General features: G+C 40.3%; 1 protein-coding gene across 3 annotated transcripts in view; it reads left to right on the top strand.

The window, feature by feature from the left end:
• The first annotated feature begins 2,470 nt into the window (after positions 1-2,470).
• The window catches only part of CSTPP1 (centriolar satellite-associated tubulin polyglutamylase complex regulator 1), a 79,038-nt gene continuing 62,596 nt past the window's right edge, over positions 2,471-18,912 (top strand). For all 3 annotated transcript variants that reach the window (XM_085581772.1, XM_085581773.1, XM_021533346.4), the window contains exons 1-2: positions 2,471-2,560; positions 11,385-11,487. In XM_085581772.1, coding sequence (XP_085437898.1) covers positions 2,515-2,560; positions 11,385-11,487 — 149 coding nt within the window. In that variant the 5' untranslated portion in view covers positions 2,471-2,514. The remainder of the gene's footprint in view (positions 2,561-11,384; positions 11,488-18,912) is intronic.

Below are 18,912 nucleotides of genomic sequence, written 5' to 3'. Positions count from 1 at the left end.
AAGTATGCTCCATAGGCTTGCCCTGAAGTGAGATCTGTACCTCCGATAATCTACCAAGAGGCTGTGACAGGAAATTTTCTTCTCCATCATTCTTCCAGCTGGGTCCAAAAGAACATTAAGCTCTTGTTAGATGTGCCCCTCTGGGGGCAGCTATTAAACCTCCACATGGTTTCCAGTGGCCGAGAAAAGCCTTCTCAATTTATTAAAATGCACTAGTCTAGGGTTCTAAATTCAAGTTGGTAAAACAACCTTAACACCTATGGACAGGCTGGCAGCATTTCTCCCTTTTCAGGTCATGAGAGTGAGGGAACAAGAAAATGCTGCTGATCTGTTATATCACCTAATCCAGGCTCTGGCAAGCCAAAGGAGAAATAATAGTAAACAGGAAAGTCTATAAATAGCTTCAGAAATGACATCTTGTTTTTATAAAATTTTCTTGAAGTTGTTAACAGTCAAGCACCATTACTACTGAAACTTATTGTTATTAAAACTGCAACTGGGACCAGTGTCCAAAAGGTTTCCCTTAGGGTCTGAAGAAATAACAAAGTCTAACCCATAGAGACCAAGTGAGAAAAAAGGAGAGGGGAGGGGAGAGGAGGAGGGGAGGAGAGGGGAGAAGAGGAGAGGAGGGGAGGGACCACCCCAAGGAAAAACCAGAGAGATGTCAGAATATGTAGTATTCAAAACTGGACTTTATTGGCCTCTTGTAAATCAGTGCTCTAGATACTGATCAAAGCTAAACTCTGGTTTACAGAAATGGTTTAAACAACAAAAAGAAAACAGTACACAACCTGTAGAAGACTCCTACCAGCTCAGCTGACCAGCATTACAGAAGAGGTTTTTAAACACCGGTGACACTGCTTATGTGTGTAACAACATAATCCTGTGTTTTCTCATTCTGCTTGAATATAGTTCCTTTCTAAATTCTGCTGAATTTCTGGGCTCAAAAATATCTTGTATCAATGTATGCTGTGAGCTAATTGTATCTATCACTAAAAAAATCCCATATTTAAATTTATCGCCATAACTTAGCAAACTGGAGTTTTGAATGAGTTTCATTGTAGTACAAATAATTTTAGGTAACATAATTTCATGAGTATCCTCTTTAAGACAATCTTACATTTTTTCAATCATTCTTCATGCTGGAGTGTCTCATTGTCTGCTCCCTAAGCTATTCTCTCTGCTCATCTTTGAAATATTTATATCTAAGCTATATGCTTTTAAAGACAGAACAAAAGACAAAGGAGTGATCCAGGCAATCTTAAGTGGGATATTAACATTTAAGTTATAGCATCTTGTTTGCTCTTTTAAAAGGTTTCCATCCTTTAAATATAGATTAAAATTGAGTTGCCAATGCCTCAGCATTTTCCTCTAGTGGAATAAAGGCAGATCATATGCACGTACAAATGTTACTTTCTGTTTTGCATTTGTCATTAAAAACACGGACAACACCTGCAGTCCTTTTTTGTCTGGTTGTTTGGTTGGTTTTTTTGGTAATACTTCCAGGATTACATCCTGGGCTGTTATTTCTTCTAATGCTGATGAAAGAAACTGCAAAGTATTTTGGGAATTTTTGCCACATCAGCTTTTGTGAAAGAGGAGTCCAACAGGCTTGCTTCCAGCCACATGAAGAGCTCTGCCACTCCTACATCCCTGATACAATGGCCATTCCCAGACAAGCTCCCAGGCAAGAAAGGAAAGAGCCCTGTGACTCAGGACTTTTCTGCTCATTTCAGCTTGAATCTACAGAAGCAACAATTCATGAGGCTCCCCATACCTACCTCTCCTGAGCACAAGGGATGCAGAAATTCCAGTTCTGGGATAGTATGGACAGAAGGACACAAGCCTAAAGGATCTCCTTGGCCACACTTTCAGTCATTGGTCTCTGGAACACAGCTGCAACACATCATTAACCCAAGGATGTGGTCAGAGCAGCAAGCCTGGCAGAGTTCAAGCAGCATCTGAACAATGCTCTCAGGCTCATGGTGTGATTTTTGGAGTGTCCTGCACAGGGCCAGGAGCTAGACTCGACAATTCTGATGGGTCTCTTCCAACTCAGAATATTGTATGATTTTAACTTATTACAATTCACCTTCAAATCAAGGTTTTCCCCCCACAGCCCTAGTCCTAAATAACCCCTAGCAGCTTGTCTAAATGAGACAACACGTGCCTCTCCTTGAGCAATTTGGGCTCTTCGGGAGAGCCTGCTCACTCGCTCTCCCCTCTCCGAGGCGTCCCTCGGCCGCGGAGCAGCCGCCCGGGGCATGGCGCACCGCGGCGCCCGCGCAGCCCCGCTCCGGGCGCTGCCGCCGGCCCCAGGCACCGTCCCTCCCGCGGGTCCCTCCCGGCCTCGCCCAGCCCCCGAGGGCCCGGGCGAGGGGGCTGCCGGCGGCTGTGGGCGCGGAACTGTGGCGGCGAGGGGCGTGTTCCCAGCCGGGGCGAACCGCGAGCCGCGCCGGGAGCGTCGGGCGCCTTGGAAACGGGCGGAAGCCGGGAAGGAGCGGCGGGAGGAGGATGCTGAGCCCCGAGCGGCTCTCGCTGCCCGGCGCCGAGTACCTGGGTGAGGAGCGGGGCGCGGAGGCTTCCCGAGGGTTCTCTGTCCCTGCCGTGCTGCGGCCCGGCTCGGGGAGGGCTCGGCGGGCCGGGGTGGCCGCGGCCCGGCCTTTCCGGGGACGGCGGCGAGCGGCCCCGGGCTGGGCCGGGCTGAGGGGGCTCGCAGCGGCTCCGTGTCCGCCTTGGCTGGGGCGAGCAGCCCCGGACCGTAACAGAGCGGGGTTGTGGGCCCTGAGGTGGGAGGGCTGCGGAGCCCTCCGGGCACAGGGAGCATCCCTCCGGTGCCCGGAGGTGATGGAGAGCGCGGCCGGAGCTGAGCTGCCGCCTCCTTCCTCCACTGTCCGCTTTGGCGATGTGAGCGGTGTCCAGCCTCTCTGTGATAGACTTCACCCATTACCAACCTGTTTTGCTCACAGATCGATGTGAGCATCCTTATTTTATGCTCGTTTCCCAACAATGGGAAGGAGTGACGCTGATACGTTGCGAGCTGGTTCGAATGTTAGCTTTTGTTCTGAAATTAGGTAGCGTCGACAATGTTTCCCTACATAAAATGAAAATCTTTTAACCTGTGAAGCAGCTACTCCTTTGAAGACTACATCCTTTTTAAGCTGCCTGTAACGGCTTGATGTTCCAGGAAACTAAGGAGCAAAGTGATTTGATGTTAATGTGTCAAATAAAAATAATTAGGATGGAATAAAGTCAATATGACTTCATTTAATTGCTGAAAAGGAGATGAATTACGAGTAGTAAGCATTTGGATTGTGTTCAAGAGTGTTTGTGAAGTGAAACTGCAGCCATTACTTCCTAGGTCCAAGAGACTGTTCGATAACTCTTATAAAGGTATACATAATTTTCTGTGGTTTTCTTGTACAAGGGAGGTCAGAAATGGATCAGATTGTTTTGTGCTGTTTGTTCTATCATGATTTTGCCATTTCTGTAAGTAAAAATGGAACAAGAGTACAGAAACACTGCTGTAAATGGAAAACCTGTCTTGCCGTGGGTACCAGACTAGAAGACTTCTGTTTAACCATTTATGCAAAGGAGTGATCTAAGTCATCTTACAGTAGAATCTCAGTGTTCTGTAGCTGCTAGGCTGCTGTTAGGGTGCTTTGTGCATACCTGCATAACTGCAATGCTGTTCTGTGTCAAGGAAGTTCAAGAAATAGGTTTATTTACTGCTCTTTTCAGGGTGACTCATGGGCCTCACCTTGCTGAAGTTGTTATTGCTGATTTCAGTTGTGGAGCTTTGGGTGTTTGAGAACAGCATCATAGTGCCATGTAGACACACTAGACACACACCCTTTGGGTTTGTGCTGTTCTGTCACACTACTTCAGCATTTTTAACCTACATGCTAATAGAGTAGTTCATACCTTTTCCAGAATGGCTCTAGGTTGAAAACTGCAAAATATATTTTCCTTAATGAACCAGCTTGGTTTCAGGTTCTTGTAATTGTTTTTAATTACATAGGCACTTTTAATTGTGTGAAACTTGTCAATAAGTATTGAATCACTCAAACCAATCTAGGAAGCAGACTAAAAATACTTAAAGTGTGAAAATAAACCAGTTTTCTGTTGCACATCTGAAAGCAAGACATGAGATATAAAAGAGAGATTTCTTAGATGTACAAGATTGTTAGGTGCAAGCAGCTTTACAAGTCACTTAAATAAGCCTCCTTTTATCTCTGTTCCACATGGTGATTTGGAATTACCTTTTCATTTTGTACAACTTTCTAAATTATTCTGACACTGGGGTTAGAAAAAGACATGTGACCATATTTGGGTGAAGAATGACTTCTATAAGAGTCTTTTCTGTTCATTACTTAGTATATCTTTGGTTTAGATTGTAGTTTCTGCCGTCTATTAGAGGGGGAAACATATTCTTATTAGCTATAAATGTTACCAAAAGCAGTGTTTTTGCCTTCATGAGACTTTGTAACTTGCCAAACTGCTCACAGATCCTAAAGAATTTAGTGTGTATTAGCAGTAGGAAAATGGTTAAAAACCAAACCAAAACAACCCCCAACTCCCCCTTCTCCCACCCCAAACAAACACACCTCCCCACATGTTTTTCTGAGTTGCATTTCTGTTTTCTACATTGGCATTTTGAAATCACCATTATTTGGATTGTTCTGTTGTGCACCTCAGGGTCTTGTTAATACAGTTATCTGAAGTGGGGTTGTAAGGAGCTGTGATAAATTTCACTTTCTGTAATTTCATTCTGAAGTTCTTTGCCTTAGCTTGCCACTTAAGGTACTGACTCTCACAGATGGGTAACTCACCCAAACCCTTCTTCCTCTTGTCTCATTATCAAAACCAGGCTAACACGTAAATTGAGCAGCCAGAATAACATAATGTGCTACTTGCTGTGTTATTCCACACAGCCCCCAGCCCCTGCTCTATTTGAGATAATTCTTCTACAGCCAGCTAGAATGCTGAGAGGGAAATAAAAGCAGTTTTGAGTTAAAATAGACATGAACAGGGAGAGAATTAAGTATTAACTTTAGATGAAAAATAATTGCAAAGCTTTGTTATGCCAGAGTTCCTGGAATATGAAAATCAGGGCAACATGTCTCATGCCACAATGAGACAGTAAGTAGAAGAAAAGAGATAACCATTATTTAGGGAATGGGAGTGGAGATGAGGTCTACAGAGTTGGCAGAAATGCTATAGTGAAGATGATGTTGTTACAAGCATGACATTATAAACAGTATTTTCACTGAATAAACAGCATTTATTGTTTGGGTATAGCGATGATAATCTGTTTCTCATTTGATGGATGAGACTGGACCTACAGTAGGCAAAATGAGGCATATTTGAGAGACTTTTTCTTGGCTTCCTCCTTATGGTTTAATAACTGGTGATTGCTCAGTTATTTATAACAGGCAGTGGAGCACTTAGGGTATTGTTCTGCTCATGCAGCTGTCTCTGAAGCTTCATATTGTATTACTTCCCTGCTTCCATTTCCTGTTACGGAGAAAAAGCAGTAGAGTACTGCAAATTTCCAAACTTCTATTTTTATGTATTCTCCTGCCTTCTACTACCCAGCTCCAGGATGTTGTTTCTTGTCCTTCTTTGCCAATATAAGGCATGTAAGAATGCAGATACTGTGCTAGGGAAGTGCCTTATCAGTGAAGCATGGGCCTGTTAAATGCCAGAAACACAGTTGTGTTTCCTCATCTCTCTCATAAAAGGTCTTGGGTTTAATGGTTATAAAGAGTATACATTCTTTTACAAAACTGAGTAGTTCCCAACAGAGAACTTCAGTTGTGTGGAGTCTTTGCTGAAGCCTAAGGCTTACTCTTCTTCTGAACAGTCTTAAGAAATATTGATCTAGAAAGTGCAAGTACAAATTTCTTTTAACAGCATAATCAACACATAGGCTACATTGTTGTCCAGACATCTCAGCTGACACTGATTCTCCTCTTAGTATAGAGCTTTGGTGAACTTCTGTGTAGCACTGTGACTGAAAGATCTCATGGTCTAGAAAAAGAGCAGAGAATGCCTTTTTAAAAATTTTATTTCTTGCTCTGTTGTACGGATAGGAGAATCGTAATGTAGATTTAACATAATGTGTAAGAGTTTGCTTATAGAAATGTTAGTTAAATTTGGATTATCTTAGGCTCAGCCTAGTACTTTGTCCAGAAGATGGAGGTTTCACCACCATACTGCTGTTGCACTCCAGGATTTCCACCTTTACTTAAAAGGTACAGGTGAAATCTGATCCTGAATTAGGTAGAGTTCCAGAACTGGAGAGCACAGTCCTTTGCATATGTCCCTCTGAGCATGAATAGGCAGGGAACCATTAGGCTACTTAATGCCTTATAACAAACTGGAATGAAAATTTCTTCCATGATTAATCATTTTAGATTTAAACAAAAATCTCCAAAAACCCCAACCAAACAAAAAACAAAAGAAAAGATACTCAATGATTTGCTTCAATGAGGGGCTCATTTCTAGCAGCTGTATGACACCTTGCAGGAAGCAGTCTGCTGGAAGGACTTGCACTTTTAAGTCAGTTTGTGTGCAGTATTATGCTCATTGTTTGAACCAAATTCTCAGCTATGGTCCAGACTAAATTATAAATGGAAATGTTTCTTAATTTTTTTGTTGAAAGTGGTTTTGAAAATTCGAATGTATGAAACGTGCTATAGTTACAGTGTGTGACCCCTTGGCACATGCTCCTGGTAACAGCACATCTCGCGTTGTGGGATACCTCTGGTGTGACAAGGTCTACTTGTACTTATATGTTCTGTCCTTCAAAAAACATTTTGCTTTTGAGTATTAAGAGGAAATTTCACTGTGAAGCTATGCAAAGTTGGAAGGAACTATGACAGTGCAGAGATGTAGCATTTAGGTTGTTTTGTTCACTTACTTCTCTTTCCCAGGCCATTTCTTAGCAACATCTGAAGAGGTTAAGTCCTTAATGGTGTCTGAAAAGGTTATAATGAGCATCCTGAAAAACCATTAATGCTGGAAAAATTTCCAGAGTTGCTGTGATTTTGTTGTTGCAGTTGATATCCTTACTATTTCTCTCTTGCATCATTATTGTTTTGGTAATGTTTACATGAAATTGATTTTATGTTGCTATGGATGTATCTTTACAACGTGGGTAATAAGGTAGTCCTTAGTTAAGCTCCAGTTTAGAACAAATGCTGAAATGGTATTTAGCTATTACCTTATGCTCTCAGAGTATATGTTCTCTGAGATTAAAAATGCCAGAAATACTCCAGATCCATTAAAGCTTGTTATGCTCTCGAGCTTCTGATAACTGAAATGAACCATAACATTAATTGCATCAAGTAGTGTGTATTTTCAGCACTTCAGCTGAGGAGGAGGCAAATAAGTAAGAAAAGCTGGTCTTATCCAGGAATTCCCACTCCTGATTTTTCAGCATATTCAGTTATGCCAGGAATGACCCCAACTTAAAAAAAAAACCAAAAAAAACAAAAAAAGCCCCCTTATGTGCATACAGAGCAAATTGCTTTGATAGACAGCTCCTGCTCAGAAGTCATGACTCCTGAAGAGTTAAGCAATCATATAACCACTTGGATAATAAAACCATTACATATACATGGTATCATGACTTAAAAGTGACATCTATTTCCTTCCTTCCTCCTGAATTTCTGGTCTGAGAATATCAGTGCATATATTCAGTTTTGTGCAGTGAGATTATTTGCATTAAGTTTTCCTTCAAGACTTTTCAAGTATCAATGCTTGTTCTTATGACATGTGTAATCAAACCTACAAAGTAATGGATTGTTTGTTCTCATCAGAAGATTGAAACAAGTAATTTGGTAGCTTATAAAAATACTATTTTTATTATTTAAATACATATGCAAAATTATTTGGTGTGGTTATGGCTAAATGTAATTAGTTGTGATTGTCTAATCTGTTGTAGAGAAATCTATAGAGATTGTGGATGTAATCCTCATTATGCCTTGTACTTGTAAGCTGAAGATTTCTGTGACTTGGTCTCGCCATGCTTGAATTTAACAGTCACTGCTCATCCCTGAATTTGGTTCTGAGCCAAAAGTGCATTCATTCTAAAATTCATTTTAAACATTGGGCATGTATGTGATGGTGGGGTTTGAGCACATGAGTATCACAGGCCGTTCTCTTAAGTGCTGCAGGGGGCAGCTTTAGAGGAGCTGTACATGCTGCTACTGATTGGACTGAGGCTTCAAGTATAACATCACTGCTAGTGGTTTAATGATAAGAATTAAGATATTCTATGCAAAGGTATTTACTTAACATCAGGTTATGGGCTGCCTGAAAAATCCTCTGTGAGCTTTGTCAGATTCCTTTGTGAAAGCCAACTGTTTTTAAATCTGACAGCAAAGAGTGTGGTACTTATCAAATGAGTGTGTCAGGCACACTGGCTTCTTGTTCGGGGTAGTTGCCTGGGATTTCAGAATTGAGAATTTTTGTTATATATACAGAATATGGGTTGCATGGGAAAGTTCTGTATGAGTAGGGAACTTCTGTTACAGTAAGCCTGAAACAAATGCCGAGATGATATCCTGATATAACACCTCCTGCATAGAAACTGCAGTATACTAGAGTTCTGTCAGGAAGAAAATTAGCAGAGACAGAAAGCTGTAATAGCACAGTGGGTATTTGGGCTTTACATTCTGATTTGGACTTGCTGCCTTGTTATTGCAAAGAGGGCCTCAAAATATGAGCAACTGAATTTTCAGAAATTGTTAAAATGTATGAATCATCCTATTTATTTTGCCTAGAATGCCACAGATTTTTGACTATGCTTGCATTAACAGTTAATATTCCGGTATGGTTCCAGTGTTTGTTGTGGAAAGTACCATTTGTATAAATTAAGGAACTACTCTTTTGGTATATAACCAGACTCCTGGCACTTTATTTTGCCTCTCTGGCCTGCTAAAACCTGTCTGCAATTTACATTTTGTTCTATGACTTTCCTGTATAGTGGAGCATTAGTTGGGTTATAAAACATATTACTTGCATCGTTCCATGGAACTGGGCAGTCAGTGAACAGGAAGCCAGAGCTGGAATTTGGTTTGGCAGTGTGAACTATGCTACCTGGAAAAGAGCACAGCAGCCAAAAGGGCAAGGAGGGAGACTTCTCAAGGAGATTTAAAGTGCTATTTTATTTTAATTTCTCTGCTCACAGTTTCCTTCCCTTCCCCACACCTCTACTCACTCTTCTGGGAAATGGGTATAGAGGCTCTTTGCCAGTATCCTTACGGTATGCAACTAAAAGCTTAAGAGAAATACCCTTTTACAAACAATCGTATTTAATACTGACCTATATATTTTTGTGTACATTTTGCAATGTCTAAAATTATATGTTGAAAGTTGATTTATTCTCCAGGAGCAGTTCAAAGGTATTTATTATAGAGGTCAGCCACATTGTGCTGTGTAGCACTGTGGGACCATGCATGTCTATTCCCAAAGGCTTTTAGGGGAGGGTTATGACTCTATGGAGAAGTATGGTTCATTGATAGGGACTATCCTGTGACAGGAGTGTATACTTCCCCACAAAGTGTTGAGAATGGTTTTGCAGTTGAACTGAAGTTTATTGCAGGCTGACATGAGTGGAAGTCTGTCTGCTAGTACCATTTCCTGGCATGATCTGGTACTGCTGACACCTCAGGAGGGGCCTTGGGAGATGATTGCTGAACGTGAGATGGGCTGCTTCAGGAGGAGGGAGGAAGGATGGGCTGAAATAAAGTTACCCAGTTGTTACTATCTTGAGCCTATGACTGAGCTGCACGGACTCATTCTTCCCTCAGGGGACACAGGTGCGCAGAGCTATTTTTCTTTAATCACTCACATAAATTAAATTTATTCCTTTGCATTAAAATAATTAAATAAAGCTACGCCCTATATCTTTTAGTGCCAGATAATATCTTTAAACCTTTGGCTCACCATTTTGCTATCATCTGCAAGGTATTTTCCAGGGTGTGCTTAACCAATTTTACTATTGTCCTGAAAAGTGTTCTAGGCAGAGAAATCCCCTGATAGCAATCAATATTCATGCCTACTTTTAATCACTGTATCCACTGGGAATAATCATTTCCGGGCCTCTCTTGAAGTCCACCTGCCCCACACTAAGATGAAAGTGCCTTCCATGCTGTGTATCAAGTGGCACAGGCTTGATGCTCACCAGGATATTAAACACAAATTAAAATGGTTTGGAGAATATTGATGTGGGTCTGAGGTTGGCCAGTTGCTGGTGAGGGGGTGATTCTGCCAAGTCTGGAGCAGATTGGCAAGGAGCAAGAACAGTCCTTGCCTTTCCTATATTCCCTAAGGGTTTTCTCCCGCTCTTTTTAGGACACGACACTACTTGCAAAGGTACAGTAGGATACGTGTTTAGGATGGAGGTGTGTGGTTTGGGAACAGGGTTTATGTGCTTTCCAGGTTAGGAATGATTTTCCTGGGTTCGTTGTAACTTGTCTTCTGATTGTTGAACTTGCAGATTTGGAAAGTCTACTGCTTTCTTGCTGGCACATCACCTCAGACTCGGCTCTTTGTTGCTCCAACTTGGTTTCTAGCCAAAAACATCAAAGGGGCTCAGTGGTAAATCTGTGCTGTTTCCTCCCTGGCAAATGCTTGTTTTGTACAGTCTTCCCCCTGTAGAAGCAGCAGAACAGTTTGTGTTGCACCAAACTTTACTCTTTACTCAGGAGTCTTTACTCAGGAGTCTTATAAGTGAATGTCATTCTGTGGTGAGGTATTGGCAGATCTGCCATTTCTGAAATTCTTCTGTGACTGGCCTAGGTAATTATTTGAGACTGGCTGTTGAACAATATAAATCGCTCTTGGCATTCAGACCTGTTCCCCACCTGCCACATTTACTGATGCTTGCTTGGAAACAGATGTACTTTTATTTGTACCTTCAGGAGGAAACCTTTACAAAACAACCTTAAAGCTACTTGGCTTTGGTATACAGGGAAGAGTAAACAACACCTAAAGCTCTGCAACAACCCCATCAAAACAGCATTGACAATCTTTGTAGGAAAGATGGCTCAGAACAGAGATCAGGAACTCCTCTGGAGTAAGCATTTTCCAGTGAAACTGCCTCACAACTCCTTACCTTCCTTCAATACCAAAATCTCAGGGGATTCTAAAAAAGAGTCAGTGCTGTTAATGACTAATGCTGTGTAGCCAGGAAGGAAAGCAGAATTTAGGTGATGAATTTTGCTATCCATTTCTGGGAGAAAGAAACCTCCACTCTATAATTGAGGAAGCAGATGCTTGATGTCTTGTGTAAGGCACATAGCTGGGCTTGTTTTGCTCTGGGAAGGCCCCATAGATTCTAACTTCTGTCTCTTACTCTTTTTTATTTGCAGCTCAGCGACATGTCCTCACATACATGGAGGATGCAGTGAGCCAGCTGCTGGAGAGCAGAGAAGATATTAGTCAGTACGGCATTGCCAGGTTCTTCACTGAATAGTAAGTACATCAGGATGCTGCCAGTAGGGCCAGCCTGAGAGGAGCTTTTAGAAACAGATAGAATACATGGAGAATGGAGCTGGAAATGTGCTGCTTATATTGTGAATGCTGGACTTTACTGGGTTAGTCAAGGGCTGCCTGAGCATGTACGTGGGTTTTGTACAGTTCAGTACCTCTTCTGTTACAAACATTCATGTGAAGGAGTCACTCTGGGGAACAGTGATTTTAAAAACATGAAAAACCAAATTCTGCTTCTCTTGGTCAGGACTGTTAGTATCAAGCTGCTTGAGAAATACTGAAGCAAACTGTTTCACAGACTGCTGCTGGTTTCAGCAGCGCTTGTTCTTCCTTTTCCTGAGTATGAATTTGAATTGTTTGTCTCCTTGTGTGATTGTTGTCCTGTTGAATGCTTTAATAGGATGCCTCTTCTCTTAAAACTTGCCTAAGTCCTTAAATACTGGACATGAGCACTATCTCTTCTTAGTAATTTGCAAGAAAATTCTTGAGAGAAAAACTACGTGCTTTCTGTCCACAGAAAGCAATACCAACATTAGTCAGCTGAGCAAATAGTTGGAAAACAAGAGCTTAAGAAAGATAAAGAGCAGGATTACAATGACCTCTACCCACCAAGAGGATTTCTTTACTGGGGTTGAAGGCAAGGTGGCTTTGAAATACCCTGCTGAAATTGTCATTGAGGCATCTCTGCAGATCAGCTTACATCTCATTTCAAACTGACCCTTCTGTGCCTTTTCTAAACTTCTGATCATATATACTTCATAAATTTTTCCATTTATTTTCATAGATATGATTTCTACAATGTTTTCTTGTTCACAGTGTCTTGTGCAGTTTCTGATTTTATGAAGGATAGGCAAATGATTTATTTTCATTCAATCTGTAATATAGAACTAGTAGTTATCTTTTTTTATTTTTTTCTTTTATAAAATATCTGGAGTTTAGCAGATAAAACTGTGTCCCCATACCAAAGCACAGACAGGCTTAGTAATTTTGAGAGTTGTGAAGATTTCAAATGTGGGATTCTTCATTTAAAGTGGAGAATGAATGATAAACAATATGGATGTAGAATGTGAAGTTTCCTATTATGAAAATGTCACATGTTCTGGCTCCCAGGGCTTAGTAGTGAGCCTTCACTGCCCAAAAGATTTCTGTTCATCCACTCAACTAACAACATTTGTTCCAGCTGTGCTTTGAAGGCTACACTTCTTTCCCAAGCAAATAAACTTAATCTTCAGTCTCAGCATCTTCAAACTCAAAGATAACTTGTGAGATTCCAGAAGGTTTGTGGGCACTGTTCCACTGTTTTCCATAATCCATGTTTTTCTGTAGGAGAGGACTGGAATCTGCATGTTTTGAATTATTCTGCAGTGATTTGAGATGAAGGGACTTGGTATTAGGATGTCCAGTTTTTAAAATTGTCCTTTCCCTACTTATGCTCACTTAAAATTAGAGACCAAGCCCAGGTCCTTAGACCGAACCCTTAGAAAGCTAGCAGGCCAGCCCAAACAAGTAACTTTTTTTTTAAAGTGCTTATGGGGTACAAGAATGACTTCTGTAACTTTTCAGAAATTGAAATTAGTCTGTCAAGGACAAGTGTTAGATATTTTCCAAACTCCTCTCAGAGGGCACACTTCTCAATACAGTGGTGTTCCATGGACCTCTCTTCACTGCTGAAAAGCAACCTGATGGCATTTCTATCATGCATCGCAATGCCCCACTTTACCATAAGTCAATTCAAGTCTTTGAGCCAGTTACAACAACTTTTTTTTTTTTTTACTTTTTTTTTTTTTTTTTGGTAATTAAGAAAACCTTATTGGGACTTAGCATACCTGAGTGAAATTTCAGAATTGAAAATTATGCAGTCATTTAGTTTTGTATGGATCAAGCAGTAAGTGTTTTGCTGGCAATGAGTATTTCAGTTGTTTCTAAGGAATGGAATTGGGTATGTATTTCACTGCTAGCTACCATCTAGCACTGTGATTGCTGATTGCAAAGGACTGACCTTACTCTGTACAGTTTTCCTTCCAGAATGGTTTTAGTTTTCAAGGATAGTTTTTTCTCCCTCTTTATTCCAATGTTCATTTGTCCCAGTCATGTGGACATCTGCTTTCAATCTTGGGAGTACCTTGAGGCTTCCCTCATCTTGCTCACTTCTGACCCTTACAGGAACAGGGATCAATCACCCCTCTGCCAATTAATCCACATCTTTTAGTTAAACAAGTAAAATTATGCCTCTCTTAGGACTAATCTTGATGTTATAGATATGCTGAAATGCTACTGGTATTTGTTCATTACAAGCCTGAGAAATCTCAGCTCTGCTCTTGAATCTTCATGAAATGCAGACTCTTGAAAACCCTCTGTGTAATTACACACTAATGCTGCTTTGCTTCTTCCAGCCTCATGTCTGTGACAACATATCTTAAAGGAACATGTTCCCCATATACATTATTTATCATCCTGTTTTCTTGATCTTTCCTATACTGAAGAAAAATAGGGCCCTCATGCTAATGCATTTGATCATGCAGAGGGAATGTGCATAGCATCCCACTTCATAATTTCTGGGCTCTTAAAAGGAGTCTGTTTGTCTTTTTTTCATTTCAGCTTAAAGAACCAGAAAAAAAATTATGAAGAGACTTCCTTCTAGTATGTTTTACTTTTCTTATAGTCTAATCCTTTGTATGAAACGTTCTCTTCCAGCATGCAGGTAGATGTGCTGCTCTGTTCAAGACTCTTTGGAAAGTTCAGAAATAATAACCAGTTGTAACTTACCTTGGTTAGGAAAGTGTTTTTTTCATAACTTTAATAATTTGTTTGATAAATCAAACACAAGTGAACTGGAGACAAGGGGATGAACTTTTTTTTTTTTGAGTCTATATTCTTATTGCAAAACACTTCTCCTTTCTGTTGTTTCTGGTGAAATGTCTCCTGACCAATTGCTAGCTGGAGCATGACTGATAAAAAACTCTTGCTTTTAGCTTCCACTGGACTCTGCAAACTGATGTCCGAGATCCCCTTTTCCTGTAAAGAGTGCTTCTGCTGGCTCTGACTTGAACGCCCCTGCTGGATCTTATGTGACAGTTTAACAGTATTTATCTGAGAAGGTATCTGTGATGTGTGTGACAGGGTTGAGGGTCAGATACTGCTCTTAGATCTGTTGTGTGCCTGGCAATTCAAAACACCAGCTCAGCACTGTGTAGAGCCCTGTTTTACAGAAAGGAGCATTTGCTTTGTTCCTAGTAACAAGACTGACAGTGCTACATAGTTTGGGATCCTTGGGAAGGAAGATGTTATCGTGGTGAGAAGTATCAACTTCTAGCAATGAAAGTACCTCATTTTCTCTTGCTGTCTGGATTGGCTGGAACTATTTGTTCAACTCTTTCCTTAGGGACAAATATGATACCGCTCCTTTGGCTTTCTCTGGCAATAGATACAGGCTTTGGTATCAGACAAACTTTTGGCTTGTTCAGTCCTTTATTGCTGTACAACATTACAGAAATAAATCTGTAGAGTAAACAATGTCCTCCTCTTTAAAAACCGTCTCAATACCCTTGGGGGAGGAGGGCAGGGGGGAAGGGCCAGGAACAAGACAGATGGGATGCCCATGAGAACTAAGCCACTCACTGAAGGCAACCTTAATTGGCAACTGCAAATAAGCTGAATTATCTGATTATGAAAAGGAGAGATTCTTAGAGCTAGCTTAGAGCCATCAATTTTCTTTTTTCTTTGTATCTGTGTATGTAGGCCTTATCACCATCATCATCTTGCTGTCATCTGCTCTGCATCTTTCCCCTTTTCAGAGTAACTTGTTTTGTCTTGTTTGCAAGGATAGTGTAAGCTCTTCAAGACAGAAATGATATTGTACTGCGTGTACTTTACAGCACCTAGCATTGTAGAATGTCGACTCTGTACTTTGTACAATTACAGTACAAACAGCAAAAACAGGAGTGAGAAGGTCCTTAGGGCTTTGACAAGTTGTGCCAGATTCCCTTTCTGAGAGATGGAGCCATTCATTAGAATTTCTCAGTACAACTGTTTGGGGGAGGGGCATTGGTTGTTGGGGATTTTTAGTGTTAGTTTGTTGTGTTTTGGGCAAATCAGTAGTATTTGTGAGGTATTATTACTTTTAGGATATTACGTAAAATGTTGATATTCTCTCTGATATAATCATCTGAGCAATTGCAAAAAACTCCACAACATTTCTTGTATTCTTCAGATACTATCCTAATTCCTACATGTTCTTCTGCTATGGAGAGAAAAAGATAAAATTATACCACTCAATGCAAGACTGCACTGAGCCATGTGATCGGTATCAAGCTGCTGCTGTCAATGACCTAGCTGTGCAGCCCTTTGGGCTGAAAATCTCGGCTGGAATAATGTGCTTGATGGTTCCTGACAGGCTTTTACTTGGGATTCCTTGACCCCTAGGGCACTGCGTAAGACTGCTGTCTGCCTCTCCTTTGCTCTTCAGTTATCAGTGGAAAGAGTGAATATATGAACTCAGACACAGCACTTGTGCCAGAAGCTCTGAGGAGGTTTTGCAGCTAATGTGAATAAGTTGCTGTGAAAAAAACATTTCGAAAGCGTCTCTCTACTGACTGCACGGATTTAAAGGACAGAATTTGTTGATAAATCTTTCTGGGGAACCTACAGTAATCGCATATTTCTCCACTAAGAGTGTTGCTAATGGACACAAAGCCTTTCTGTTAGTCTCTTTGTTGCCTTCCAGTCTCACCTCTACAGAGAAGCATGAAGGGCAAACTCTCTTCTTGTAATTGAATTTCTCCAGCCCACCTTAGAAATGGGATTTCAGTACCTCCTGCCCACTGTGCATGGGGTGTGTGTTTTGTATGAGAGCTATCAAAGAACTGGGGGTTGTGGATAACCCTATTTATGATTTAAATTATGTGAATTTTGTCTGGAACCTGTATATCTGTCACCCAATGTTTTTGTAATAGAATAGCTTTATGGCAGAAACAGCATTGGGATTTTGATATGACAGCCAGTATCTATGAACTCCTTATTTTCCCAGAGTCATTTCTCTGTAACAAACATTACAACAAGTCTTAACCTGACAAATATGCTGATTGGGAAAACTGCTGTTGAGTAAACAGCTGGAAAAAATGCATATATTAATCTCAATAACATACTTAATTCCCACTGTAGTTTGCACATGTTGCCAATATATTAGAAAATGTAGTATTTTCTTACTTTTTTCTTGAGAGTCTTACAGATGAGTGGATATTCAGATGTGTCCTTTGCAAAGAAACAGAGGGGATAAAAAGGTAAAAAAATCTTTTTGGTAAACAGGATTATCTTGGAAGAACTGTAGCAAAGCAATAACAGAATAGAACTTAAGAGAAAACATTTACCATTGATGCTCTATGTGGTAATATATTCCATGTAAGAAATTTCTCATAATGTTTTGGTGACAAAAGAATCTGCAGGATTTGCCAAAGCATATGAATGTTAATACTTGGTACTGGCATATTGTCAGCACAGGGTAGTTATCCATGATATGTCTGCACTTTTATACTGACTTGGCTTACACTGTGCTCTTGCTCTTTGAAGAGAGGTAATCACAGTTTCCATGTGCAGTGTGATCAGATTATGATGCTCCTAGTATAAATTCACAGGAGTATCAGAGGAGTCTTTGCCCACTTCTTTCCTATTCCTTCACATCATGGAAATTATATATTTACTTGTGGTCTTTTTCAGAATAGCTGCAGCAGGAGTTGGCTGACTACTTCATGGAGACCTTATGTAATTTGGTATATTTTATTTTTACTTACAGCCTTTAAGGTTGAAATACAACACAGCTGCCATGAAATTGAGCTTCCTTTAGGATAAAGCCAACTACATACAGGTGGTGTGGATAGCTAATAAAACTGGAAAGAAATTTCCCAAAAGCCAGAGTCTAGGAATGTGGTAAATGGTACAAGCATCAAGACAATATATATCTGAGTTACCTTTGTGCCTTTTCTCTGTGCTAGAGTTGAATGTACTATCCTCTCTCTAGCTTTGGTTTTTAACTCTAGTAAAATGCTCATTTATGCTTCCATTTTTTTATTCCTTTTCATCAGAGTTGCTGATATTACTAGTACAAATTTGGAGAAGTATATGATCCCAGCTGGGAGTTGAGATCAAACTTTTGTGACTTGAAGTGTATGAACTTATACAGGCTGGGATAAGTTCATACCGGGGGATGAACAGATTGAGAGCAGCCCTACCAAGAAGGCCTTGGGGATACTGGTGGATGAGAGGCTGGACACGAGCTGGCAACGTGCATCACGCCCTTCCCAGGATGTCACAGAGTCTTCTGTTTAGTTTTACTTTCTCCAGCAGTCTGCTTTTGCTTTTTTTTTAATATATCTGTGATATTGGCTGGTTCCTGCCCTGTTCTTGCATTTCTTATCATGCATCTCTGTTGTGGTTTTGTTTCTATCCTTGCAGAATTGGAAGGGCCCTCAAGTCAGAATTGGGGAGCTCTGGAAATCTTATACTGTCCATCTTCCACTGAGAAAAGGTCTGTAGTAGAGTTTGCTGTGATGCAAATTAGATATTCAATGCTTATTTAACTGTTTGATAAGCAACTTTCGCTATCATTCTGGAAAATTGCTCAGTTGTGCTTGCTGAGTCACTCTGGGAATATATAGGAAAAGATGAGAAACATAAATAGTGATAGATGCACCACAGATGTAGTGGGACTACTTACAGGCTTTTGCATATGATCTGCAATGTGTATATAAAGCAGTAATCTTACCTCATGCTTGATCATATGCTTGAAAGATTGGATTTCCTGCAGTTTCTCTAAGTGTTTTGAAGCAAACTGTTTTAGTAATGTGAAATTGGGAACTGGAATTCAGTAGAAATGCACACAAGAATAGCAACTTTGGAAAAACATAGCAGCATAGAAAGTTTGGTAAATGGTGTTTTTTCCCATATTATATGTGGGAGTTTTAAAATTATTCTTAAGAATGAAAGGCAGAGTTTTATAATTTTTGTTAATAATATTTTCTTTTTAACATACTATTTCATCAAATAGTTTTTGATGGCTCATGCAATAAGAGTACCACTGTTGGATACATGGTAACTTCATGAATAGCAGTATCTCTTTCTGCATTACTAACTCACATGGTTTAGTTCTTGTTTTAATGAAGCACTTGGCATGGGTCTAGGCTACTTCATGTATATAGGAGTTCAGTTTTAGAGTTCTTGGCTTACATCTGTCTAAACCTATAAGGCTTCCTATTAAATTTGAGTCAAGTAGTGTAAATTTAAGGAACACTTTTGTTTTTCCCAGAAATATCTTTAAGGAAAGATGGATCAGAATTGAAGTTGGGGTTTGGTTTTTTTTTTGTTGTTGTTGTCGATTTGGGGTTTTTTTCCCAGTTTTGTGTTGTTAGAAGGACT

Source organism: Lonchura striata, chromosome 5, assembly GCF_050655825.1.
Source record: "Lonchura striata isolate lonStrDom1 chromosome 5, ASM5065582v1, whole genome shotgun sequence".
Taxonomy (NCBI): Eukaryota; Metazoa; Chordata; class Aves; order Passeriformes; family Estrildidae; genus Lonchura; species Lonchura striata.
Note: the sequence above shows the minus strand (reverse complement) of the source record. Positions and strands in the feature narration are given on the sequence as shown.